The 25,451-nt window shown below is 50.4% G+C and overlaps 1 protein-coding gene across 2 annotated transcripts in view; it reads left to right on the plus strand.

The window, feature by feature from the left end:
- Nucleotides 1-22,813, plus strand: part of CACNG5 (calcium voltage-gated channel auxiliary subunit gamma 5) — a 40,141-nt gene extending 17,328 nt beyond the window's left edge. The window contains exons 2-7 of one of the 2 annotated variants that reach the window (XM_058703615.1): nt 10,582-10,669; nt 14,857-15,109; nt 16,546-16,632; nt 18,347-18,487; nt 21,427-21,572; nt 21,888-22,813. In XM_058703615.1, coding sequence (XP_058559598.1) covers nt 14,914-15,109; nt 16,546-16,632; nt 18,347-18,487; nt 21,427-21,572; nt 21,888-22,145 — 828 coding nt within the window. In that variant the 5' untranslated portion in view covers nt 10,582-10,669; nt 14,857-14,913 and the 3' untranslated portion in view covers nt 22,146-22,813. The remainder of the gene's footprint in view (nt 1-10,581; nt 10,670-14,856; nt 15,110-16,545; nt 16,633-18,346; nt 18,488-21,426; nt 21,573-21,887) is intronic. The other variant, XM_058703616.1, reaches the window with a different exon arrangement.
- The last annotated feature ends 2,638 nt before the right edge of the window (nt 22,814-25,451 follow it).

Consider the following 25,451-nt stretch of genomic DNA (forward strand, 5'->3'; position numbering starts at 1 on the left):
TGATCGTCTCGCAAGAGTCCTGAAGCAGCAGTGTGTGTTTCTGGGGAGGTGTGCCCTTTGCCGGGGGCCCAGAGCTGGTCTGTGCACCCCAATGCTGTCCAGGCAGCTTCCCCAAAGCCAGACCGGTTTTCCTCCCCAGGCTGCCCCCACCCCTCCTTTCTCCCTTCTCCCAGTAGAAAGAATCAGCAGAAAAAGAAACCTCTCCCTTGAAACATAAATACTCTAAGCATGGAGGGGTTGGGGGGGGGGGGGGGCGTAACCAAGAATCACTCCCGAGTGTCCAGCAGGAAACAACGAACTGCTTTTTTCTGCTCTTCCCCCTCTTCCTCCATAATCGCTGTTTCATAAGGAAAATCTCTGGCTTGTACCATCCACCTGAGTGATGCGAAGGCCAGGGACAAGAGGGCTTGAAATCTTCTGCCCTCGTATCCTAGGCGAGAGGCTGATGATGTTGAGAAAAATCAGAACCAAGTTTTCACCTGCCAGTCAAGAGTGTCCCCTGTCTGGAAGAGAGAGTTTCCAAGGTGGTGAACTGAGCTCTCTGTGGACACATCACCACCGCGGCTGCACGAGAACCCGTCTGAGAGATGAACGAGAGGCCGTCCGGCATAGCAGATAATAGGGCCAGGTAGCGGGGTTCAGACGCCAGCTCCCCCACCTTCTGGCTGGGTGACCTTGGGCACATGACTTCACCACCAACCTCCCACCTGTAGAGTGGGGATAATGACGCTGGTTGAGATGAACCATGTGCACCTACTATGTGCCAGGCGCCTGTTCCTATTTTAAACTGGATGCATTTAAACTAGCTCACCGAATCCTCATCGCCCTGTGAAGAAGCTCCTACTAGTGTTATCCTTACTGTAATAACAGTGCCTCGCAGCAAGGGGGTGTCTCAAGGATTAAGTGAATTAACGCGTGTCAGTTGCCCAGCACAGTGTCTGGGTCGGCCCTGGAATCGGGGAGACAGAAGGTGCACAAATGAGAGAAGCAGCAGACCCAAAATCAGGGTGCTGAGGAAAGGAGAAAAGCCTGGGCCCGGCTCTCTCTGCGGGCTTTTGCAGACTGGATCTGATGGATGGCCAGTGTCACCCAAATTAGATCAAGTCTGAACATTTTTCCTGTCTACACGTATTGAGACACGGGGTACGGAGTTGTTTTTCATTCCTGGCTGGCCTTTATTGTATCCGATAGCCATGGGGGTTGTGATGTTATAGCTGGGGCCGAGCCGCCGGTGCTGTGAACAGAAGGAGGCGGCCACATGAGTGGGCTTGTAATTGGCAACAATTAAGACGTCGTGCCATTGAATTACGTCGTTTGCAACCCTCTTGGCTGCTCCGTTTAAGTGGAATCTAAAAGAAGAGGGCAGTATGCAACTCTGCCTTTTCTACAGAGGATTTGAGTTTCCACAAATCCTGCCACATACGAATCCACTTCTGTTGGGGTGGCTGTTAGTGGGGTGTCTCTTTTCACATCGGGCTGGTGATAGGCTGGCCAGGACGTCTGTCTGCCGGTGGACTGCCGTGTCTCCTTGCTGCGGGGGTCCCACAGGTCCTGCACGGCGGGGGCGGGACTTGGCAGGGTGGAGGGGAGGAGGGTGTGCCTGTGGTTCACGGCTGGTGGCAGGGCTGGGGGGTGATGGAGGCCCCCGGTCAGAAGGGAAAGAAGTTCAAGGTGCCCGCATAATTTATTCAAGAGCCCACCTCCGGATTGTTGGACGAAGTGGAATTTTTTAACTCTGTGGGTTAGATGGAAGAAGGGGGTGGTCACCATCACTCCATGGGGGAGAAATGCACAGAGTGTGGGCCGGACACACCTAAGCGTGACCGCCGTGTCTTCAACCTCGGGTTCCTCCGTGTAAAGAACAGATAATAATGCAACTTGGCAAGGTGGATCTCAGGATGAGATAAGGGACGCTCAGTAGATAAATGGGCCCGCCAAGTGGCAATCGTCATCACCCTCCTCATCATCGTGGTCATGGGTTGTCTGGTTCTAACGCTCATCCTCTGGGTCTTCAAGGCGTGTTTGTGCCTGGTATGCATTTGTAATGTGGGCACGTGAAATAAAAATGAGTCTCTTAAGCCAGCCGCGGGGGTGAGTGCCCTACACACCCCTCCTTTTACTGAGAGCTTCCATTTTAAGTGCCTTAACATGTATCAGTTCACTAACCCCACCCCCCACCCCACCAAAACCATGGGAAGCATTACTATAATCATCCCATTCTACAGACGAGAAAGCCTTTCAAGTAGTTCTGGATGTGAATCGTTTAATGAAACCCTCAGACAGCCTGCCAACGTGGGTAGGTCTGCAGTCAGGAAGTGAATCTGAAACTGATTCATTGAGCCACAGAAGGGATGGATGATTAGAAAAAAAATAAATAATAGAGGAAATGGAGCCTTGTTCCACCCAGGCTCCCTGGGCGGGGGGAGGACTCAGCAAACAGGCAGAGGTGGGGAGCCACCGGGGGGGAGGGTGGCGACACCCTGACTTAGGGGAGAGTCACAGCCCACGTGTCCCCTGTACCCCTGCCGGACCCCTTGCTGGTGCAGACGCGACACCCACTCCTGACTGCTCAGTCTGGCTCTTCCTCTCTCCAGGAAGCACTGAAGGTGGGACCTCAGCCTCCAAGCCATTGTCATGTTCTCATTTCTGCCACATCAGTGGTAGATCAAGATGGGGAAAGTTGCCCAAAAGGAGGGAGAGGAAGGGGCGTCGATCTCGTTCTCTTGCTCCTGAAAACACTACCTTAAATGGGAGTTTTGGTTTTTTTAACCTGAAGCCCCTGAACACATCCCTGTGGGATGTAATCACAGGACAGTCCCCTCCCCTTTCTCACATGGACTCAATGGGGATAGCTCTTCTCGAGGCAACCTGTACTGCTTGTCTGGTCTCTCAGGAATGCGAAGTTCCCCAGCCAGTAACTGCACTGTCCAGTCCCAAGTGGTAGCCAAACCTTCCAACTTTAGGCAAAATGATAGCAGTTGTCCACCCTTAGCTCAGCTGTGTTGTGGTGAAAGCCTAAAGCCCTGCAAAAGGGTGCAGCTGGCCTCTTGTCTGCTTAGCTGCACTCCTCCCTCTTGCTGTGGGTTTTGGGGGTGGGGGCAGAAAGAGGGAGCAGGAGAGGTAGAATTCTTACCTGACTGGCATTCTTCATGACATGGCATAGACTCTCTGGGCTTGGGGGTGTTCAAGGCTGGGTCTTTTTACCACTGTGCTGTTCTTGGGTTCTTCAGAGACACCTCCCCCCCCCCCCCCCACACACACACCCATCCCTAATGCCTTCTAATTTGTTCCCTTCATGTGGGTTTTGCACTCCCTCATGGTTCCATCCTCAGGCTCTTGGGAACCCAGTGATTTCCTCCCAGCTTCTCTCTGCCAAGGCTCCTTCACCCTTCCTGGCAGCCATCTTGGATGGGACCTAAGTCACTTCCATGCTGGTGCTATGCTCTCAGGCTTGGCCCACTCATCTGTGGGAACACTCCTACATCCCTTGCCCCCAGCAAACTCTGGCAGTGCAAACCAGCCGCCGAGCAACACTGACGTCTCCTTCACTCCCTCCACCACAACAAGTAGCCAACATCTCTCTCCTTTTAGATTTTCTAGGCCAGACTCACACACCAGACCACCGGACTCCCGGCATACACTGAATCCTCTCACTGAACTTGAGGTTAGGGGCAGGGATTTCCCACCCTCCCGCCCTCTGTGGGATAAGGTATTTTTAACAGCCAAGGACACATCTGTAGCCCTTTCACACATTCTTCTTCACACATCTCCCGCAATCTTCAACTCAGTTAACAGTTTCACCATCAGTGTGGGTGAGTACTTTAAGAGTCATGAATCCAGGGACGCCTGGGTGGCTCACTTGGTTAGGCTTCCAACTCTTGATTTCGGCTCAGGTCATATCCCAGGGTCTTGGGATTGAGCCTTGCATTGGGCCCTGCACTGGGCATGGAGCCTGCTTAAGATTCTCTCTCTCTCTCTCTCTCTCTCTCTCTCTCTCTGCCCCTCATCCCTACTCACTTTCTCTCTCTGAAAGAAGGAAGGAAAGAAAAAGAAAGAAAGAAAAAAAAGAGAATAAAAGAAAAAAGAAAAGAAAAGAGTCATGAATCCATTTCACCATTATTCCACTATTAGTTTCCTGGGGTGCCCTGCTCACAATTTTGGAATATAGTACCTACTATCTTAGAGATCTCCCTCTCCCTCCTCTCCCTCCTCTCCCTCCTCTCCCTCCTCTCCCTCCTCTCCCTCCTCTCCCTCCTCTCCCTCCTCTCCCTTTCCCTCTGTATATATTTAGATACATAGATTAGATAGATAGAAATCTACATACATATATACAATACTTATACATACTTACATAGTATAAGTATACTTATATAGTGTATATGATTTTTTTTTTTTTAATTTTTTTTTTCAACATTTTTTATTTATTTTTGGGACAGAGAGAGACAGAGCATGAACGGGGGAGGGGCAGAGAGAGAGGGAGACACAGAATCGGAAACAGGCTCCAGGCTCCGAGCCATCAGCCCAGAGCCTGACTCGGGGCTCGAACTCACAGACCGCGAGATCGTGACCTGGCTGAAGTCGGACGCTTAACCGACTGCGCCACCCAGGCGCCCCGTATATGATTTTTTTTAACCCAAGTATCATACTATACACAATTTCTTGGATTTTTCACCTTTATCACCTAATAATTAATCTTGGAGAGCTCTCCATATTGAACATACAGAGCTTCCTCATACTTAATAGCTACAGTTTGCATTCTATTATATGGTTGAATCCTAATTTATTTAACCAGCTACCCCCTCCCCCACAGTTGCTTGCTGTGCATGTAGTGCTGCAGAGATAGGTTTCCACGCACATCTGTGTATAGGGTTGTGAATTTATCCAGAGCGTACATTCCTGGGAGCAATAATTGCATTTTTAAGTTTCGTGGGTGTCCCCGAATAAAGCTGCAAATTCACTTTCACCAAGTATATATGAAAGTTCCTGTGTCTCACAACCTTGCTAGCCCTGGATATTCATTCATTCATTCATTCATTCATTTATTCTCCCTTTCTTTCGGTCTCTGTCTCTCTCTGTCTTTCTGGGGGTTTGCCAGTTATACTAGTGTATTTTTTTTTTATTGAATGCTTGGTTTTTTTTTTTTTCCATCAATTTCTGCTATCTTGTTTTCTTCCTTCTATTTGGAGAGGAGGTTTATTTGCATTTTTTCTATCTTCTTGAGATAGATAATTAGATAATTTACTTTCAGTTTTTCTTTTTTTCCAATACGTGCTTTTAAGGCTATAATTTTCCCTCTAGCCTAACTTTGTTTTATGCCACAAGTTTTGATAAGGCATGTTTTTGTCATCATTCAGTTCAATAGACATAGAGAAAATCTTAAAATTAGTCAGAGGGGGGAAAAAGGCACACTAGCTTCAAAATAAGTCTACATATATTTTAAACCCACAATATAGTATTATTTTTCCTTTTTAGTCACTATTTATTTACATGTATCCACACAGTTACCCTCTTCATTCTTTCTTCTTCTTTCCTGTATTTCTATGCTTCAGTACCAGATCATTCTGCTTAAAGAATCTATTGAGTATTTATTTTGATGCAACTTTGCTGATGACAGATTTCCTCAGTTTTCATTTTTATGAAAATACTGAAAAATGTTCAATGTTGAAGGATATTTTTGTTGGGGATGAAATTCTAGGCTGATGATTGGTTTCTTAAAGCGCTTTTGAAATGTCATGTTATGTCATGACTTTCATCATTCCTGTTTCTGGTGTCTCTTTTGTTTTATCATAGTCTTGCCTCTTGATGTGTCTTGTAATTTTTGATTGAAGGCTACACATTTGAATGGAAAATTGTAGTAGTTCTTAATGGTGTTATCTCCCCCAAGTAGAATTTACTTTTGTTTTGGGCAGTCTGTTAGATCAGAGAAGATTGCCTACATCCAATCGTAAATTGAGCTGATTTGAAATAGGCTTAAATATTGCAGAAGCTGATTTCTTACTTGTTCACCTGCAGTGTAAGCCTTCCTGAGCCCTGTGTTTGAAAGATTGGGCTGTTTATCAGACCTGCCCTTCTGGGTGAGCCCTGAACACCTATTATTGACTCTGTAGCATTATGAGTCTGCTAGAAGATCCTCATGGCCTTTTTCTCAGCCTCTCAGATCCACACTCCATATGAACTGGCCCACGCATCAAGTGGAAAGTTGTACAACATGTCAGGCTTACGTCAGTGTATTTCCTTTATCTTCTGGCTTTTTTTCTGAACTAACCCCAGAATCAGACGTCATTTTTTTTCTAAAGATAACTCATTGCATTGAATGCATAGGTCAATTTAGGGAGAGTTAACATTTTTCCTACATTGTCTCCCTACCTGAAAACATGATACTTTATTTATCAGCCTTGTTTTATATTTATCAATAGTTTTAATGTTGCCTTTATACAGCACTAGCACATAACTTATTAAGGTTACTGCCCTATAGTTTACCATTTTGTCGCTACATAGACAGCATTATGTTTTCCAACTGTATTATAGCTGTTGTTTTGTTATGTTACTTATATGTCCACTTCTTTATTTCAATAATAGTATTATTTATAATGTTTTTTTTTCAGCTGGTCTTGATGCAGGCATCCATGCCTACCGTCCTCCACTATTGATGATGATTATGCACCTCAAAAAGTCTCAAATCACCGATGTAAGACATTTTGCTTTATAAAGGAGGCTCAGATATTTCCTGGAGCATCATCAATTGTATAGAAGACTTGGTCTTGAAAATCATGTTGATGTAGTGAGGATAGCAATCAGGGCTGAGCAGAGCCCAGGTGCCAATCTTCTTTTCTTCTTGGCAGAGATAGGGGAAGAGCTCTTAACTGGGGCACTTTGGAATTCTGTGTGTCCATATAAGGGGACCTTTGTTGTACGTCAGGTAGCAGGGGTAAAAATACCGTTGAAACCTTTTTTAAAAAGCCTGATAATACTTCTAAGAGTGCTAAAATGTTTCATATCCTTTAACCCAGAAATTCCACTTGCAGGAATATATCCTGAGAAAACACTTGCAGATGTCCACAGGTATTTAGCTATAAGGGTGTTTGCCTATCGTTGTTTACAATAAGGAACTTTTTTTTTTTTTTCTGAAACAGCCCAGTTGTTCCACAGTCGGGAAACGGTTGCATCAGTTTTGGTATATCCAAATCATAGGATATATATTCTGCAGCTACTGAAAACAGTGCAGAAAATATTGATGATATTAAGCAAAATGAAATCAGGCTATACTGTCGTACGTGCAGTATGCTCACATTTGTAATGCATGGAAACAATATATTTTGCATAGAATAATTCAACAAAGAAAGTCATATTAATGGTGCAGTTGCTATCATCACAGCTCATCAGTACCGCCTGATTAAACCCTCTCCCACTTGCCTTGGAGTCTGTGGCCGTGCCTGAGGAGAAACATTGTGGATATTTTGTAGGGCATCTTGTTGGACCTTCAGCAAAATCGTGGTCAGCAATCTCCCCAGCTGGACTTTTTTTTTTTCTGGCAAAAGCAGTGGCCCTTGGTGTATGTTTGTGATGGCTCTTGGTTTCCTCTAGAAACGAGTCCATCAATAACCTCCTGCTATCAGACACTGACCTCCATTGCAGGAGGTTTGGGCACGCAGTGTCACGGTGGCACAGAGTTGTGCCAGAGTTCCGCCTTCTCACTTCTACAGCCTGGACTCCCGGCAGGACAGACTGACTCTGGCTTTTGCTCTTAGCCGCAGGGGAGGGAGCACTAGAAATACAGACAGCATATTCCTTGGGTCCTGCTTTTGTCAAAGGACAGTGAATCCTTGCCTGGTAATATTCACTTCCTCCCACAGGCATTAGCATTGTGGGCAGGGAGAATTTGGTGGGTCCAGCATGGAAAACAGAGCACTCATCAGCGCCCAACCAGGAGCTTCGTCATCACTTGGTAGAGGGCAGTGTCTCTAAACTAAGGCGAGATGGGTCCCAAGTTGGGAGAGCAGGACAGTAGTGATGTGTAGACGTCTCAAGGCTTCAGGTGACTCACCTGATGCTGAGCCTCTAATGTGCTTGACACTTAAAAATTCAATACATATTTGCCAATATTATATTTATTATCTGTGCAGAAACACCACCCTGCCCGCCACGAAGACACCTTTTACATCATCATGCAGAGCGCATTTCGCTCCTGAAATGAGAAGAACCTAAAATCTTTCCAATCCAAATGCCTTCGTTGATAGGGAGGCTGGAGAGGGTAAGGGTTTGGCAGAGTAGAAATGAAGGCAGTTCTGCAGGCAGCAATCGCCATGATCAGAGGGCGATTGGAGAGCTGGATGGAGATGAGAAAGTCCGGGACATTGTGCCCTTTTTCAGGGACAGATTTACCCTATTAAATCTGCCCTGTTATTCACTTGCTTTGGGGTGTCAGGCAGTGGGACTTTGTGACCGTAGCACTGTACTGAGATGGCATGAGGTGGCCCAGCCTTATTTGATTACACTGGGATAAATCCTCACAACAATTCTTACGAAGCTTTCCCTGCTTTACAGATGAAGATACTGAGGTTCAGAGTGGTCATGTGACTTGCCCAGGGGGTGACATGGGAGAATTGGCATTGCAACTCAGATCTGCCTGATTCCAAAGCCCACGTGCCGTTCGCTCCCCAGCATAGCTGCAGATTCTAGGGATTAAACTGTGACCCTCAGTCCACCTGGAATTTATATCATACTTAGGCGGCGAGAAGAAGGTGCCCATCAAATGAGTAATAAAGTTATTTTGGTAATTTCTGCTGTATTACAAGTTACCTCAAAACCCAATGGTGTAAAACAACAACTACCATACTTTGCTCGTGATTTTGTGGGTCAGGAATTTGGGAAGTGCTCGGCCGGGCTGTCAATCAGAACACCCATTTATGGCCTCCAAGGCAGTGGTTCTCAGCCCGAGGTAATTTTGCCTCCCCGGGGGCATTTCTGTCTATTACAGCGGGGGTGCATTGGCATCTGGTGCTAGAGGCCAGAGATGCTGCTGAACATCCTGCATCCCCAAATGTCAGTAGGGTCGAGGCTGAGAACCCCTGCTCCACAGCTTGGTGATCGTGGGGGAGTCGGGCTTTGTACCTGGGGACTGGCTGTCTTCTGCACGGGCTCCCCAGACAACCAGGCAGAAACGGCATCTCCTGCTGTGACCCAGCCTCAGAAGTCACATGGGACACGTCCACGGCCTCTGTTGGTCAAAGTAGTCACGAACCTGCCTAGACTCAAGGGGGAGGAGAGGTGTGTCGACCCCACTTCTCAGTGGGAAGAGTGTCACAGAATTTGTGGTCACTTTTTAACCACCGTAGAATGTGATGGGGGTCAGCATGATGGGAAGCAGGCAGAGACACATGACCACTGGGGGCTGTCCTCTGGTCACCAGCGCATTCTGCTGGGTGTTGGCCAAGTGGCCACTGAGTCACGTAGACCAGCTGAGAGTTGCAGCGGCTGTAACTGACTCAGAAGCCCTGTCAAGGACCCCGCCCCCACCCCCACCTCAAACCCTTCATCAAGTGCTATGGGGCTTTCTCTGGGTTAGTGGGAAACAGACCAGGACTCTGCGTTGGACTTTTCTTCGATTTCTTTTCTCCTTCTCCCCAGTTAAACCCTGTCCACCACTCCCCCCACACTCCCAGTTCTCCACCTGGGCTGTCTCCCACTCCTGTCTAGAAGCTCACCTATCTCTGAGCACCTAAGTGCTTCATCATTGGCTTGGGCAGGGAAATGTGGCATTAGTGATTTAATCTCCGCGAGACATTTCTCCCTAATTGCTAGTCACAGATGATAATTAGCGACTGTTAATTCCTGATAATTAACGAGCAGATTCATAGAGGTAATGGCACCAGGGAAATCATCTTCAAAGGCTCCAAGCCACCATGCTTCTGGGCCCCAGCCTCCAAAGGATGCCACTAGATTTTGGCATCTCTCGCCCGGAAATTAACTGGGACCCTGCATTTCTGTTTACATAGGGCAGTGATTGGACAATTGGGGACTCTAATCTTTGGTCTTCTTCCCTGGGTATAGGTTTGTTTTGTTTTGTTTGTTTTTAGAAGCTTTGTCGAGCGCAGAACAGTATAGAGAAAATCAAATACATCCAACCTTGTGACCTGGAAGTATCCACCGTCAACATTTGGGTTCATTTCTTCCCAGTCTATGAATTTTTTTCGTAGTTGAGCTCATGGCAAACATGTGGTTTTATACCCCCAGCTTTCTTCATTCAATATTACAGTGTCAGCGTCTCATCGGGCGTCAGCGGCTTATATAAAAGGTCTGCCTCCCCCGTGAGAAAAACCAAATGGATGTTGTAGACAAGGGACAGGATTCATGAGGAGAAGTAACCAAAGAAAAGCAAAGACCTGATCATGTGGGAACTAGGAATTCATTCCAGACCAGAGTGCCTTCAGGGGACTGCCGTCCCTGCCCCGCCCACTGAAGACACCGACACCGGCTAGAAGATTGTCACACGGGAAAAAGAGTGGGAAGCAGTAAACTAAAGATGTTCATGGTGGGACATCGCAATAATTTTCACCTTCTGCCTTACGATTTTCCGTGCAGCACAGAGAAAAAAAAAAGCATTGGATCAACGTTCAGAAGATTTCCGGTTCGCACTCTGTCCCTCCACGAACTGGCTGTGTGATCCCAGGTAAATCTCTCATACGGACCTTGATTTTCCTAAATGTGCTTTGAGGGAAGTACGTGGGTTAGTCTTCTCGCCCTAAAAGGTGGTTTTCGGAATCGGAAATGGTGGGTTAGAGTATGCGTCTCAATATGAGAAGATATGCCGGCTGACCCCCTAGAAGTAAACCCAGTAGGGGCAGGAGACAGCCGTGCGTAAACACTTGGCTGTTTACAAAGACAATCTCCCAAAATCCTGTGTCACGTACATTTCTAGATTCCCCAGTGACCTGCTCCGGATGTGCCTCTTCACCCCAAACTTCTTGAACCCGTTTATTTCTTCAGTAGGGAGATGATGTAGCCAGAGTGTAGACCTTGGAATCAGACCTAAATTTAAATCCGTACTCTGTCACCCACCTGTGATGTCCTGTAGGCTACGTAACCTGTCTGAGCCTCAGTTTCCCTGTCCGTGAAATGGGCCTAATCCCACCTACTTACGGGATTGTCGTGAAATCCTGATGAGTTACTATACACAAGGGGCCTTTCCAGTCCTCAGCCAATGATATTAGCTATTTGTAAGTAAATAATTTCATAACCGAAGCATCAAAATAACGGTGTAAGGAGTAAGATTACCACTTTTCGCTCTGTGCAGCGTTCCATAAATTTGTTACACACTCTGGAAGGGGACTTTTTCCCTTTGCCCCAGCTCATTGCAGGCTTTGAGTCTCCTAGGACAGAGCTGGGCTGCTGGGTCAACTTCAGCCTCTTTATTTCCTGCTTTTATAGCTTCAGATCCAATCTCCTCTCTACTTTCCTCTCCCCAAATCTCTAAGATCTAAATCTTTTTTTTGTCAAGCTTACTGTTAAAATTGGCTATTCAGCTCCAGCCAGGCACTAGCTGTCGTGTTTCAGAAGCTCGGGTCTGTCTGCTTGTTAGCCCTTTGCTGTGTGATAATAATTCCTTACAAAGCGCTGTCATATCTCCTGCTGCATTTAATCCCCCAGCAAGTTCGTGGGGTGGGCAGGTTAGAGCTCAGCATTCTTCATGGGGGGGGGGGGGGGAGCGCTGTTCCCAGAGTGGGTGTCACGGAAACAGGCGCCATTTTGTGGAGGCAGAAGTTTGGAAAACATTGCAATGAGCAAAACTAAACATGCTTTTCAGGCCCATAACATATTAGTGTGCAAGGTGACTCTTCAAGACCTAGATGCAGTGCTTCCCGTGCCCTTTTTTCCCCCCCACCAGAGTCCTTTTTGCTAGAATATTGTTCCATGGAACCCACTTTGGAGAACACTCATAGAGGAAGCACAAGTTAGGTCTCGGAAGGAGGCGGGGTGAAGTTCAAATGCAGGCACCGCCACTTGCTAGCTGAGCCATCTTGGGCAAGTTTCTTAACCTCTCTGATCCTCAGTTTGCTCACCTGTAAAATGGGGGTGGTAATAGAGCTGTACAGATTAAAGCGTTTTGCGGAATGCCTAACGATCATAAATATTCAATGCCCTTTAGCTTTCATTGTTATTCTCTTCCTCTGTGTTACATAGCAGAAAAAAATAGCCCTCAGAAAGGTTACTGTTTCAACCCTACACAGCGAGTCAGTGACCAGGCTGAGTCCAGGTTTCCCAGCTCTCGCTTGCAGCATCCGGGGCTGTTATTCTCACTGGGGGTCTAATCCCTTTATTCTCCTCGCCTGCCCTTACGTGCCAGCCACCCGCGGGGTACCAATTCCATTCCCTCTGGCAGATTTTGGAGTTTTGCAAGCCTCACATGGGAGTACCCAGCAAATTGCTATGGAAGTCTTCGTTATTATCTGTCCCACGTCACCACCCCGCCCACCTGCCATTTCCCTAGGGCTCCTGCGGGCAGCCTACCTCCCCCCCTGGGAACCCAGAGTTCTGGGTTCTGCCTGTTATGATCCTGCCCACCCCCCTTAGGTCACGGTCATGATGCTGCCGTTTCATACTTCTCCAGCCTGTGAACTCTGCGAACAACAAAGCCTCTGCTCCCTTTGCCTCTTTCGTAGCAGCCAGCACAGGGCTCCGCACACAGTAGGTGCTTTATTAGATGCTTGTAACCCAACCGGGAGCCAAGCCATCCTGCTCTACTGCCCACCCCACTGAGTGGACAATGACGTGGCTCGGTGGTGGGGCTGGCCGTCTGGGATTTTCTTTTTCCCTCCTCTGTCAAAGCCAGTACGGGAAGGATTGTGCTCTGCAGCCTGGTGGGCAGGGCGCCTTTGCTTCCGTGGAACCCACTTTGGAAAACACTCACAGAAACGGAACAGTCCAGGTCTCAGGAAGGAGGCAGGGTGAAGTTCAAATGCAGGTACCACCACCGGCCGGCTCAGCAATCTTGGGCAAGTTTCTTAACCTCTCTCCGTGTTCTCACACACACACACCTCCAGGAAACCAGCGTGGGGCTTATTCTGTAGACAGTCAGCTGAGGGGGCAGGGCCGGTGCTGTGGAACTAGGGTCCCCCCTTCTTGTGAAGGGCACCCATTTCTCTCCCTGTCTTCCTTCTCTCCACTCCTACAGCAAGCTCAGACCTCACAGACGAATCAAGCCTCCTGACCTGAGTGTGGCTTCTGTCCCCTTGCAGCTGGCTCAGCCAGATTATACCCATGTCTCAGCTGAGGGATGATGCTATGCTTTGGGAAGGGCCGCTGGATCACCCCCAGGGCCCTGAGCTCGGTGACCCCACCTCCCTATCCCAGGTGCTGTGGCACCTGACTCTTTGTGAGCATCAACGTCCTATTTCAACGTTTTTGACTTTGTATTACTGCAAAGGGCCAATGGAAGGTGCTGACACCCAGGCAGCGTGGCAGGCTTGACCGGCTCAGGCCAGACACACTGTCAGAGTTTCCGGGGCTGCCAGCCTTCCAGAACTGTGCCTGCACCCTGCAGCCCCACTAGGTGGCCCTCCTCGGGGCTCTCATCACATCTTGGGCTTTCCCCATCATGGCACTGACTACATTGTAGCATAGTTGCGTGTTTGCTTGGCACAGAGCTTCTCAGAAGTCCATAGATACACAGCTCACCTGGGTCTTGTCGCAATGTCGATTCTGGCTTAGAAAATTGGAGGGACGCCTGGGTGGCTCAGTCGGTTAAGTGTCCGACTTCGGCTCAGGTCATGATCCCATGGTCCGTGGGTTCGAGCCCTGAGTTGGGCTCTGTGCTGACAGCTCAGAGCCTCGAGCCTGTTTCAGATTCTGTGTCTCCCTCTTTCTCTGACCCTCCCCCGTTCATGCTCTTTCTCTGTCTCAAAAATAAATAAATGTTAAAAAAAAAATTAAAAAAAAAAAAAAAAGAAAATTGGAGGGCCCTGGGATTCTGCGTTTCTGACAAGCTCCGGGGTGATGCTGATGCTGCTTGTCCGTGGGTCACACTTTGAGTAGGAAAGATCAGTCGTTCTCAACTTGGGCTTTACCTTAGAATCATGCAGACTGTTTATAAGATACCACGGCCCCCACATGAGCCCAGTTGCACCAGAATCTCTCAGGCTGGCAACCCAGGCCTTAGGGATTTTTAGATGCTCCCTGGATGTTTCTAGATTAACCCAGAGTTCAGTTCTGAGCCGGCCCGTGGGCTCCATCAGAGCCGGCATCTGTGTTACCCAGCTCTGAGCCCAGGGCCTTGGCCTCAGCAGGAATCGGTAGCTGTGCTCATGGCTCACTTTGTGTAGATGCTTGGTCTCTGGCTGGTTCAGAGCTGGCTCCTGCCAATACCACGTGCTGGGCCGCCAAGGTCAGATGGTTTCTGATGAGGTGGGTTTAGGAGGCCCATTGGGTTTGGACTGTGATGTGGCTTCTTGTGACTTGTGTTGACCCAGAGCTGCAGCTGATTAGAGCCCATGAGGAAGATACCCTCCCAAGATGCCTTCCCTGCCCCTCTGCCTTATTTATATATTTATTTATTTATTTATTAATAAATGTTTATTTATTTTTGAGGGGGGGAGGGGCAGAGAGAGAGAGAGGGAGACACAGAATCCGAAGCAGGCTCCAGGCTCTGAGCTGTCGGCACAGAGCCCGATGCAGGGCTCGAACTCATGAGCCGTGAGATCATGACCTGAGCTGACGTCGGATGCCCACCTGACTGAGCCAGCCAGGCACCCCTGTGCCTTTTCGTAAAGGGTTGACTTTAGTTCCCTCCCGAAGACCCCTCGTCCTGGCCTGCTCAGAGCCGTGGTGGCTACCACCGGCCCACCCTCTCTCTGCCTCCAGAGTGCACCTCCTGCTGGCGGGACCTTGGCCACAGGCCGCCCAGCGACCTCTGGGAAGATGAGTGGCTGCGGGAGGAAGGCCCTGACCCTGCTGAGCAGCGTCTTTGCTGTCTGTGGCCTGGGTCTCCTGGGCATTGCGGTCAGCACTGACTACTGGCTGTACCTGGAGGAGGGCGTGGTCCTGCCCCAGAACCAGAGCATGGAGATCAAGATGTCCCTGCACTCCGGCCTCTGGCGTGTCTGCTTCCTCGCAGGTAAGGGCACCCCAGGTTGGGACAGCCTGGCCGCAGAGAGAGGGGCGGCTTGTGCCCCCTTGAAAAACCTGCCCGAGGGGCTTCCCACGGGGAGGAGATGCCCCTGCTGGACGGGGGGCGGTTCACCAGGGACGGTCCTCGTCAACTCTGGGTGGCGCTCCCTGCAGTGACCAGGGCCCGTTCCAAACTCAAGCCCTGAGTCACGATGTCATGCCCCCGGGACCTGCGTGTCCTCACCTGAAAGATGACTGTAACCACGCCTTCCCCGAACTGCACCTCGCAGGCTGGACGAGGTGGCCTCACGCGGGTCTGGAACTGTTGAGGGACTTCTCCATCTCAGGGCCTCCCCACAACACTCCAAGGCAGGACTTACTTTTCCAACCTTATGTGAAGATCCGGGGAGGCGAAGTGAGTCTCCGTGACTCAGTGTCACATATATCCGCTAGTTTACAGAATGGGAACTACTTAGCGGTTTTCCTATTCCAACCCCATGAAGTGGGAAAGAGAAAACACAGATGCGGGTCCTTCCAAATCTGCAAGATGGTGTAGGCTCGGATCCCGCCTATCTGGGCCTCCCTCCAGTTTGCTGGGACTTCTCTGGAACCCTTGAGTTGCCGTTCCCAGCACTTGGCCTTTATCCCTTTATCATGGCCCAGAGCCACCTGCACAGGAGGGGCATCTCCATACTCTGTGACTGGCCGCAAGCCTGAGCTGGCTGGAACTGCCACAGTGTGACCACTGAGCAATCCTTGAAGGGCCCTGTCACCTACGTGCACACTGGGCAGAGGGAGCATGTGGTCCCTTTATAATAAACGGGGTTTTGGAGGATGGGGGTGGTGATTGGTGCCCACCAGTGTTCAGCAGGGAGAGCACCCCGAAGCCTGGCCTCCCGGTGACTTGTGTCTGCTTTGGGAATGGCACCTGACGTTGACCTCACCTCCCACCGCCCTAGACTATGTGGCATCGATCACATGGTCACATGTACATGTGAAGCAGCGTTTGAAGTCCCTAGTATTTGGCTTCCAAAATGATTGATAAGGCTTTCCGGGCTCTGTTCCATGACACCCACCCTGGGGAGTCTAAGCCAGCCATGCACCATCGTCGGCCGAGTCTGCCCCAGAGCAACGAGACGGCCGCCAGATGTGTTATTCAACCTCCGGTTTGCAGGGCGGTCTGCCTCCCATGTGACTCTTGATGCGTGGGTCCGTCTTCACAGTGGCGCTTCTGTAGGAAACATGTGATGTCGGGATGTGATGTCTGCAGGAAAGATGTGGGTCACCAGCCAGGGATGGGACGCCCTGGGGTTAGATGCAGCCCAGGTGCAAATACACTGTGGGTCAAAGCCCCCAGAAGCAGCTGGGAGCCCCATTTGAATGTACTCACTTCCCGTCCACGTTTCAAGAACCACCTGGAAACGTCGATTCTTGTCTTCACAGGTGAGGAGAGGGGCCGCTGCTTCACCATAGAGTATGTGATGCCCATGAACACCCAGCTGACATCAGAGTCCACCGTCAATGTTTTAAGTAGGTGCCTCAGACTTTCTGACCTGGGTCACTGGCTTCCCAGAGCAGAGCAGGGCGAAGGGAAGAGTCGGGGCGACCAGGCTGCTTTGCAAGAGCTAACGCCCTTTGACTCAGCCGGCGGTGCTGGCCTGAGCTCACCAGAGCTCACTCTGCCAATTATTCTTCCAGTGGTGATGACGGTCTTGTGACCCAGGCAAGGGAGAGGGCATTCTGCCTCGTGTCTTAGCCCGTGCGGGCTGCTGGAGCAAAATGCCACAGACCAGGTAGTTTATCAACAACAGAAATTTCTCTCAGTCCTAGAGTCCGCAAGTCCAAGATCAGGGTGCCGGCCCGGTCACGTTCTGGTGAGGGCCCCCTCCCTGCTACAGCCGGCACCTTCTTGCTCTGTTCTCACGCAGATAAAGGGGAGAGGGAGCTCTGGGGGGGTCTCTTTTATAAGGGCATTGATCGCAGTCATGAGGGTTCCACCCTAAGCATTCAAGCTACAGCACTCAGGGAGCTAACGCAAACTCTCTGGCCCCCAAGAAGATTGACTTCACGGCCTTTGCCTCACCAGGGCTGATTCTGAACCACCCGCCTCCACCAGTAATGAACTTGCAATACAATTCTGATACTAATCGCTCCAAGTTAGCACAAAGTCACAGTCTAAGTTCTCAGCCCCCAACCGGACTGCTCTCACTTCACACACCAGCTGGAAGTTTGGAAGTCACCAAGGCCACCAACATTTCTGACAAGCTGGCTACAAGTCAGGGGTTCCTGTGACCCCCCTCAGGTTCAAAAAATTGCTAGAACCACTTGGAGAATTCAGGAAAGTGCTATACTTATCACAGTTTTATTATAAAGGATACAGATCAAGATCAACCAAATAAAGAGGCACGTAGGGTGAGATCTGGGAGGGTACTGAATGCCGAGTCTCCATGTCTTCTCCCCACGGGATCAGGACGCATCACCATCCTGGCACATGGATGTGTCCACTAACCAGGAAACACAACCAGGCTTTGGGGCCGAGTTTTTACTGGGCTTCATTACAGAGGCAGGTTGAGTGAGCTATCAACCACATGACTGAACACAATCTCCCCCTCCTCTTCCCAGAGTCGGGCCTGTATCACATGGCTCAAAACCCCTAAACTTCTAATCCCATGGTTGGTCTTTCCAGCCCCCATCCTGAGTCAGCTGATTGGAAGAAACTCGGTGTAGTCAGGGAGCCCACTATGAATATCAAAGACACTCATCACTTGGGAAATTCCAAGGATATAGAGGTCATCTCTCAGGAACCAAGGACAAAGATCAGATACATTTAATATGCAGACCATTCCCAAAATTGAAGAAAACCAAGGCCAGGAACTGTCTCCTGCACCACTCAGAGATAGATGCCTTTGCCCATGGAGAATACCCCCAGGAGAGGAAGTGAGAAGGGTGACCAGGCCCTTCCACAGCTGCCATATTAGATGCCTGGTAGTTTGTGCTGGGAGAAAAGACAGAAACATGTTGGCCCTTGAAATCAGACCTCCCAGCCCTGCCTCAGGGACAGAAGCCCTGCCAGCACTGGGAGGTCCCCAGGCCCCCCAAGGAGGGTATGGAGCCCAGAGAACTGGGCCAGCCAGAAGACTTCAGGGACCGGTTGGCAAACACTTCCAGGAACACTTGAACTGGGTGGGTGAGCAGGAAGTAAGGCCGTGGGAAGCTGACAGTATCCTCTTGTCCCCTCGATTAGAAATGATTCGTTCGGCCACACCATTCCCTCTGGTCAGCCTCTTCTTCATGTTCATTGGGTTTATCCTGAGCAACATCGGACACATCCGTCCCCATAGGACTATACTGGCCTTTGTCTCCGGCATCTTTTTTATTCTCTCAGGTAAGACGTGCTGTTTTCTTTCGTGCACTCTGGACTCTTGATCAATGGCTCTGCTCTGGGAAGTACTGATCACAGCTGTGGGTCAACCCCTGGCCCTGGAGCCACTGAGTTAGTGCCCCAGGGAGAACTGAGTCACAGTGAGGGACACCGCTGATGACCTCACGTCCATCCATGACCCTGCGAGAGGAGAGACCTAACAGGCTCACCTGGGGCAGAGTGGGGATTACAAGCCTGGGCTGTCTCCTCACGCCTCACTGTTACCACCTCTTGCTTCTTAGTTCAACCAGTAGTGAGCCTACTTATTTTTGAAGGGGGTATTTCTTCCTGATTTTGCAAGAAAGTGCAACCTGCCTTTGGAATACTGGGCCCTTCACTCCCAGCCCTGAGCTATCCTACAGGAGACTCCTACTGTCCCCTTCACTTTCCAGTCACACCCCATGCCCAGGTCCCTTAAATATGGATCTATCTTTTTGGATTGACACCAGGTTGTCTGTCTTTCTTTCTTTCTTTCTTTCTTTCTTTCTTTCTTCCTTCCTTCCTTCCTTCCTTCCTTTCATTCATTCATTCATTCATGATATCTACCAGACTTTATTCTGGTATTGGCATCATTGCCTCCAAAAAGGTCAGCATAGTGGGAGATCTAAACAAGTAGACAGTGAATTTGAACACAGCAGAAAAAGGACTATGATAGCAGTCAGCCAGAACTGCTATGGGGCCAAGAGCAGTGGCTGAAACTCAGACCAAGGGTTGATCAGGGAAGACGACCAGGAGAAGGCGAGCTGAAGGATGAGTAGGAATTAGGTAAAAGAGTGAGGTTCGGGGTGGGGATGGAAAGGGAGCCTGGAGGAAAGAGAGAGGATGGAGCGGGGGGGAGGGGGGTAAGGTGCAACGTGGTGGGAGGAGAGATGGGATGTGAGGTCGCCTTACAGATTTTGGACATTGTGAGAAACTTCAGAAGGATGTTGAGCTGAGGGATGATATGATCATATTTGGGGATTTGGGAATGACCACCTGGGGAATGAAGGGAGAGGGGGATGCAAGACAGGGGCAGGGAGAGCAGGTGAGAGGTTATTTTGGTGGCACAGGAGAGAGGTGACGGTGGCCCAAACTAAGGGGATGAGAGGAGAGAAGAGGGAGTGAAAGCATTCAGGTGACATTTGGAGGGTTAACTCAACAGGACAAGGACTAGGTTTCCAAGGGAAGAGTCAACGGTGGTGCCAAGTTCTTGCTTGGGCAGTGGGTGGATGACGTGCCACATCGTTGATCTAGGGACCACGGGAGAAGAAGCAGATTTGGGCCCAGCTCGTGAATTTAGTGTAGGAAATGCTGAGTTTGAGGTGTCTGTGTAACATCTGGGAGGAGGCATCCCAAAGGCTAGAGGGTCCATCCGTCCTTCCTTTTCTCCTTCCTTCCCTCCTTCCTTCATTCCCTCCTTTCTTTTCTCCTTCCTTCCCTGCCTCTTTCCTTCCTTTCTTTTCTCCTTCCTTCCTTCCCTCCCTCCCTCCTTCCTTTTCTCCTTCCTTCCCTCCCTCCTTCCTTTCTTTTCTCCTTCCTTCCCTCCCTCCTTCCTTCCGTTTCTCCTTCCTTCCTTCTTTCCTTCCTTCCTTCCCTCCTTCCTTCCTTCCTTTGCGCCTTCCTTCCTCCCTCCCTCCCTTCCTTCCCTCCCTCCCCTCCTTTCTTCTCCTCCCTTCCCCTCCCTCCCTCCCTTCCTTCCTCTCCCTTTTTTTTCTCCCTCCATCCTTTCTTCCATTCATCTGTCCATCTTTTTTTCAACTGACCCATCCATCTTCCATCCATTCTTCCATCTATTAATCCATTCATCCACCTTTCCATCCATCAATCCAACACATATTTATTGAGCACCTGCAGTGTCCTGCCCTCTGCATGGTGATATTTCTACCTAGTCTAAGAGGTACAGACTCAGGGGTTAAACTTTTCCTTTACCTTTCTATGAACTTAAAATAGTCAAGGCTGTACAGTAGCTTCAAGGCACCTGAAGTTTTTCAGAAGCAGGCAACGGGATCAGAAATCTCAGAGTGAACTGGGCCACCTGAAGTTGTTTTCATGATAACAATAACGAGGATTCCCTTGGGCCAGCAATGATTCCAATGTGAGTTAAGCACCAAGGAAGGCTTGAATCACACCTATTTTCCTTTAATGTTCCCCTACAAGATGCCCTAGTTTAATCATGTGAGTGGAATTAAGCCTGAACAGCTCAAAACAGAGTAATTAATTATGTCCTGATTCAGTTACAGTAACTAATTGAATGCCTGAGGCAGTCACTTGCACCAGGCACAGGAGTTGGGGCCCCACTGGCCTCTTGATTTAACGCTTGCCAGAATCTGGACAAACTCTGGCTCAACCTCTCCTGCCTTACAATCTCAGTATGCCGCACCCACGGTCAGCTGGGCTGTGAAGACCACGGGCCACTTGGTCTCCACAAGGAGGTCACCACCCCCTGCTGGAGATAGGGATTGGATGCCCTGGCCGCCTCTACCAAGGGAGCCCGTCTCATTCCTCAGTTTAGCAAAAGCCACGTGCTAGTTCAGTGGTCTGCACCCTTACTTCATATTATCATTAAGAGAGCACAGTGCCAGGGGCCCAGCCCAGGCCAAGTGACTCAGAATGTTCAGGGATGGGGCTCAGGCAAGTATGTCTGACAGGTCATCGTAGTGGGCAGGTGGGTTGAGACCCACGGGGCTTCCCTGGCCCAGAAGGTGGCTGGATGGGGAGCTTTCTTAGCACCTACCTACTTTCTAGAAGGTCATAGTCTCAACAAGGTCTTTAGGAGGAGAGCTCCTACTCTCGTTCTAGTCCAGAAGGAGACCATTGTTACCACAAGGCCCACAGCTTCCTTCCTGAACCCCAAGGGGAGGTGGGTGCCCCATCAGCAAACTCCCCGGGCTTCTTCCCTAAGCACCCCCTTGCCCTTGCCCCAGGCCTCTCTCTGGTGGTGGGCCTGGTGCTGTACATCTCCAGCATCAACGATGAGATGCTCAACAGGACCAGGGACACGGAGACCTATTTCAACTACAAGTATGGGTGGTCGTTTGCCTTTGCTGCCATCTCTTTCCTTTTGACAGAGGTAACCTTCCCCCAGCAGGCTGGGTGGGGGCAGGGCCACTCAGCGGGGGTGGGGGGGGCTGGGTGGGGGCGGGGCAGGAAGACACTCGGGGGCGGGGGCGGGGTGGGGGGACGCACTCGCTGCCCTTCCTCCTCCCCGGATTGTATCACTCTCTTCACCCCCGCCCGCTCCTCCAGGACATCCCAGTTCTGTGCCCGCATGCATGTCCCTCCCAGCTCCAGCTGCTCTGGTGGCTGTGTCCTGTGCAGGCCCCAGCTGGGGAGCAAGGCCAGGCCCCCCCGCAGTGAGCTCTCCTCTGCTCTCTCCTCACTGTAGAGCGCTGGGGTGATGTCCGTGTACCTGTTCATGAAGAGGTACACCGCCGAGGACATGTACAGGCCTCACCCCGGCTTCTACCGTCCCCGTCTGAGCAACTGCTCGGATTACTCAGGCCAGTTCCTGCACCCGGACGCCTGGGTCCGGGGCCGCAGCCCGTCTGACATTTCCAGTGACGCCTCCCTGCAGATGAACAGCAACTACCCAGCCTTGCTCAAGTGCCCCGACTATGACCAGATGTCATCCTCCCCCTGCTGAGCCTCACCGCCTTCCTCCCTGGACTGTGGACAACCAGACGGCCCTTCCCATGCTCCCCTGATGGTCTGTGAGCCCCAGGCCCTTGGTTGACAGGCCCAGGCTGTCCCCACCACGCTTCGCTCTTGTCCCTTGTCCTTTGACCCGTGTCGTCTCCAAGTTTCCCCAAGAGCGGCTCTCGCTGCCCCCAGCGTGGGGTCAGGAGTCTGGAGCCAGCGGACAAGCTGATCGGCTGAGAGTGTGGGCGTGGCCCCGCCTCTCGGGTGCCAATCACTCCTGCGGCTCTCCCCTTCCTTGGGAGACGTGGCTGTTCCAGCTGTGTTATCTGTCCCCACACACCTTCCTCCGTGGCCCCAGGCCGAGACGAGCTCTGAGATGCCGAGTTCCTTACACAGAGCCAGCCGGACCTGTGTGCCTACCAACTAGCCTGGCCCCCGTGTTCGTGTTCTGGACCATCAGGGCGAAAGGTGAATCTCATACGGAGGTCTGGCTGGTTCAGAATTGCCAAGCAGTGTTCCTCGTGAAATCCCTTATCCGTTTTCCTTACCCACGTTGGTCCGCGCGACACGCCGTCCTGTCCTCCCCGCCCCCCTCCACCCCATAGGCTGTGAATCTTCTGCCCTCTCTTCCCACCAGGACTCAGCTGCCCCAGCCTTGTCCCTACCAGGCTAAGGGGGGGGGGGGGGATTCTGAGGCTACTCTGAGAAAGTCACAAAGAGGTGTTAATGGCTGATGATGTCTTAATATGTATGGCCCCTATACCGTTTTTAACAGGGGTCTATAATGCCTTAACCCAAGAAGTGACTCTGACAAGGAGAATTTCAGACTTTGGCTGGTCCCAGTTAGTACCATCAGGCACTGTTTCAGGCCCTGGGGATAGTGTCCCTGCTCAAATGGGCAGTATTTCCTGTCCAAGGCCCTAAAATAGAATCCTATAGACACACATCTATACCACCTAAGTAGAAGGCAGCTTTCAAAGAGGCTGCCTGGGATTTGGAGCTGGATTTGCCAACACCTGGTGCATCTTGAGTCTAAGCAAGCCAGACTTGGAAGGATCCAGCCGCTCTCTGTGAACATTTGGGGGTTGCCCTTTAATCCTAACACAGGGCAGTATCCGCTTGCTGGACTTGGTTGGGGCCTATGTCGGCAACTAGATGGTTCCAGATGAGGCATGGTGATGCCCGTTTCCCTAATAAGCAAAGCTGGGCTGGGAGGTACCAGGTCCTCTCCATGAAATGCAGCGGGGCGGGTGGGGAAATCCTCCACCGCAGGATGTGACCCCAGTTCTCCAGGCATCTTCTCAGTGTGTGTAGTTCCGGTTTTGAGATTGTGAGTAGCGAAACAAAGCCAGGCTCTCTGCCATGTGTTTTTGCATTGCCAGCTTTTCGGTCTTTCTCTTGCTCTCTTTAAGATAGCATTGGGTTCCAGGTTCGCAGGGCCACCGAGGGCAACACGTGGGCCCTGGAAAGCTGTACCAAAACCCACACATCTGGAAAGGACAGTCTATTCGTTTTCTAGAACTGCCGTAACAAAACACCGCAGACCCGATGGCTCAAAACACAGACCGTTATTTTCTCACAGTCCTGGAGACCGGAAGTCAGAGATCAAGGCGTCAGCAGATTCGCTTTCTCTCCCTGGCTTGCAGATGGCCATCTTCTGGATGTGTCCTCACAGGGTCTTTCTTCTGCTTGTGTGCCCACCCCTGGTGTCCAAATTCCCTCTTATAAGGATGCCAGTCAGATTGAATTAGAGCCCATCCTAAGAGAGCCCTGTTTTACCTTAATCACCATGTAAAGGCCCTGTCTCCAAATACGGTCACATTCTGAGGTTCTGGAGGTGAGGGCCTCAACACACTACTTTGGGGGGCCACACAATTGAACAGGTATGGGCAAGTTGCTTTGTAGCTGGATTATAACACCTGCTTCACAGCACAGTAGAGAAGATCAGAGGAGGCGATTCTGGTCCCAGCTCAGCCACTCACTCAGCACGGATCCTTGGGCAAGCCCCGTCTGCTCTGAGGGGCTTGACCTAAATTATTTTCTAGCCCCCCACTTCGCACACACCCACCCCCAACTCCGTTGATTCAGCCTCGTGTAGAAAGCTCCAGAATGCCATCATACGTGACTTTTCAATCCTTGCCTCGAAACTGATAGCAACTATAGACCCAACCCAACTTTCCAGTCCATTGGCACCTTGCAAATGACCATCGCAGTCTGGTTACTGTTTACAGAATAAAACGGAAACCACATTCTTCTCCGCAGTAGAGGCATCGGTTAGTGTACGTGCAGACCAGTAGGTAGCATTTCCGAACTGGACCGCTTGTTTAGATGTGCTCTTCTCCGGTTTTTGTCAATGTGATTACCCTCCTAAGATGCACTTCCCTGTCCCTCATTTCCCTTTCTCTGTCACTGTACTGAGCTTGTTTTTGCGCACCTGGAAAAAATAGAATCCACGCCTAAACACGAGCTGATTGTTGACTGACGTCATTAGGATGGGCCTTTATTGGCCTGGCTGCTGGACTTGCTAAGCAAAGAAGCTCTTACCTTGGGAACATACAGCTTCTGCTTCTCTTACGAACAGGTTCTGGGTCATCGTCCTCCTTCATGAGGGAGGGGGGAAGGTTATCGATCATTGTGGAACCATTATGGTTTCCTTTCCGTCCACACACGAATCTCAGAACTGGAGGTCTGTTTGCAGCCTCCCCACAATCAAATATTAAACTGTGTAATCTCAACTCAGAAATCATAATCTGGCTCCTTTCCCAATGCCCTTGCTGATCTCTTGTTTCCTCAAGAACTCAAAAAAACACATTGAAGAGATTTTTTTTTTCTCCCCCTCCAACACTTAAAGAGGGAGGGTAACGAACTGAAGTCTGATAAATTGGGGAGTAAAAGCACTCAGGGTCACCAGTGGTTGGGCAGGAATAATTCCACTGCTGGCTCCCTCCCACATGGAACTCACCAGCCTCCTCCTTGCCCCGCGGGGGGGAACTCCGTGACACCCTCTGTCCCACCAGATGGCCTTCAGAGGAATGGGGTGTTATTAGGACTGTGGACTGAGTTGATGGGGAGGCATTTGGGGGCAAATCCCCAAGTGCCACCAGCTTCTCAGTGATGTGGGGGGGGGGCTTCCTTAATGTTTGGGTAACTCCTTTCTCCCCACATAAAAGTGGTGTATTGGGGTTCTCCAGAGAAACGGAACCGATAGGATGCACCTAGAGATTTATTTTAAGGAATTGGTTCCCATGGTGGTGGAGGCTTGGCAAGTCCAGAATCACCAAAATCAGATGGGGGACACCAGCAGGCTGCA

Source organism: Neofelis nebulosa, chromosome 16, assembly GCF_028018385.1.
Source record: "Neofelis nebulosa isolate mNeoNeb1 chromosome 16, mNeoNeb1.pri, whole genome shotgun sequence".
Lineage (NCBI taxonomy): Eukaryota > Metazoa > Chordata > Mammalia > Carnivora > Felidae > Neofelis > Neofelis nebulosa.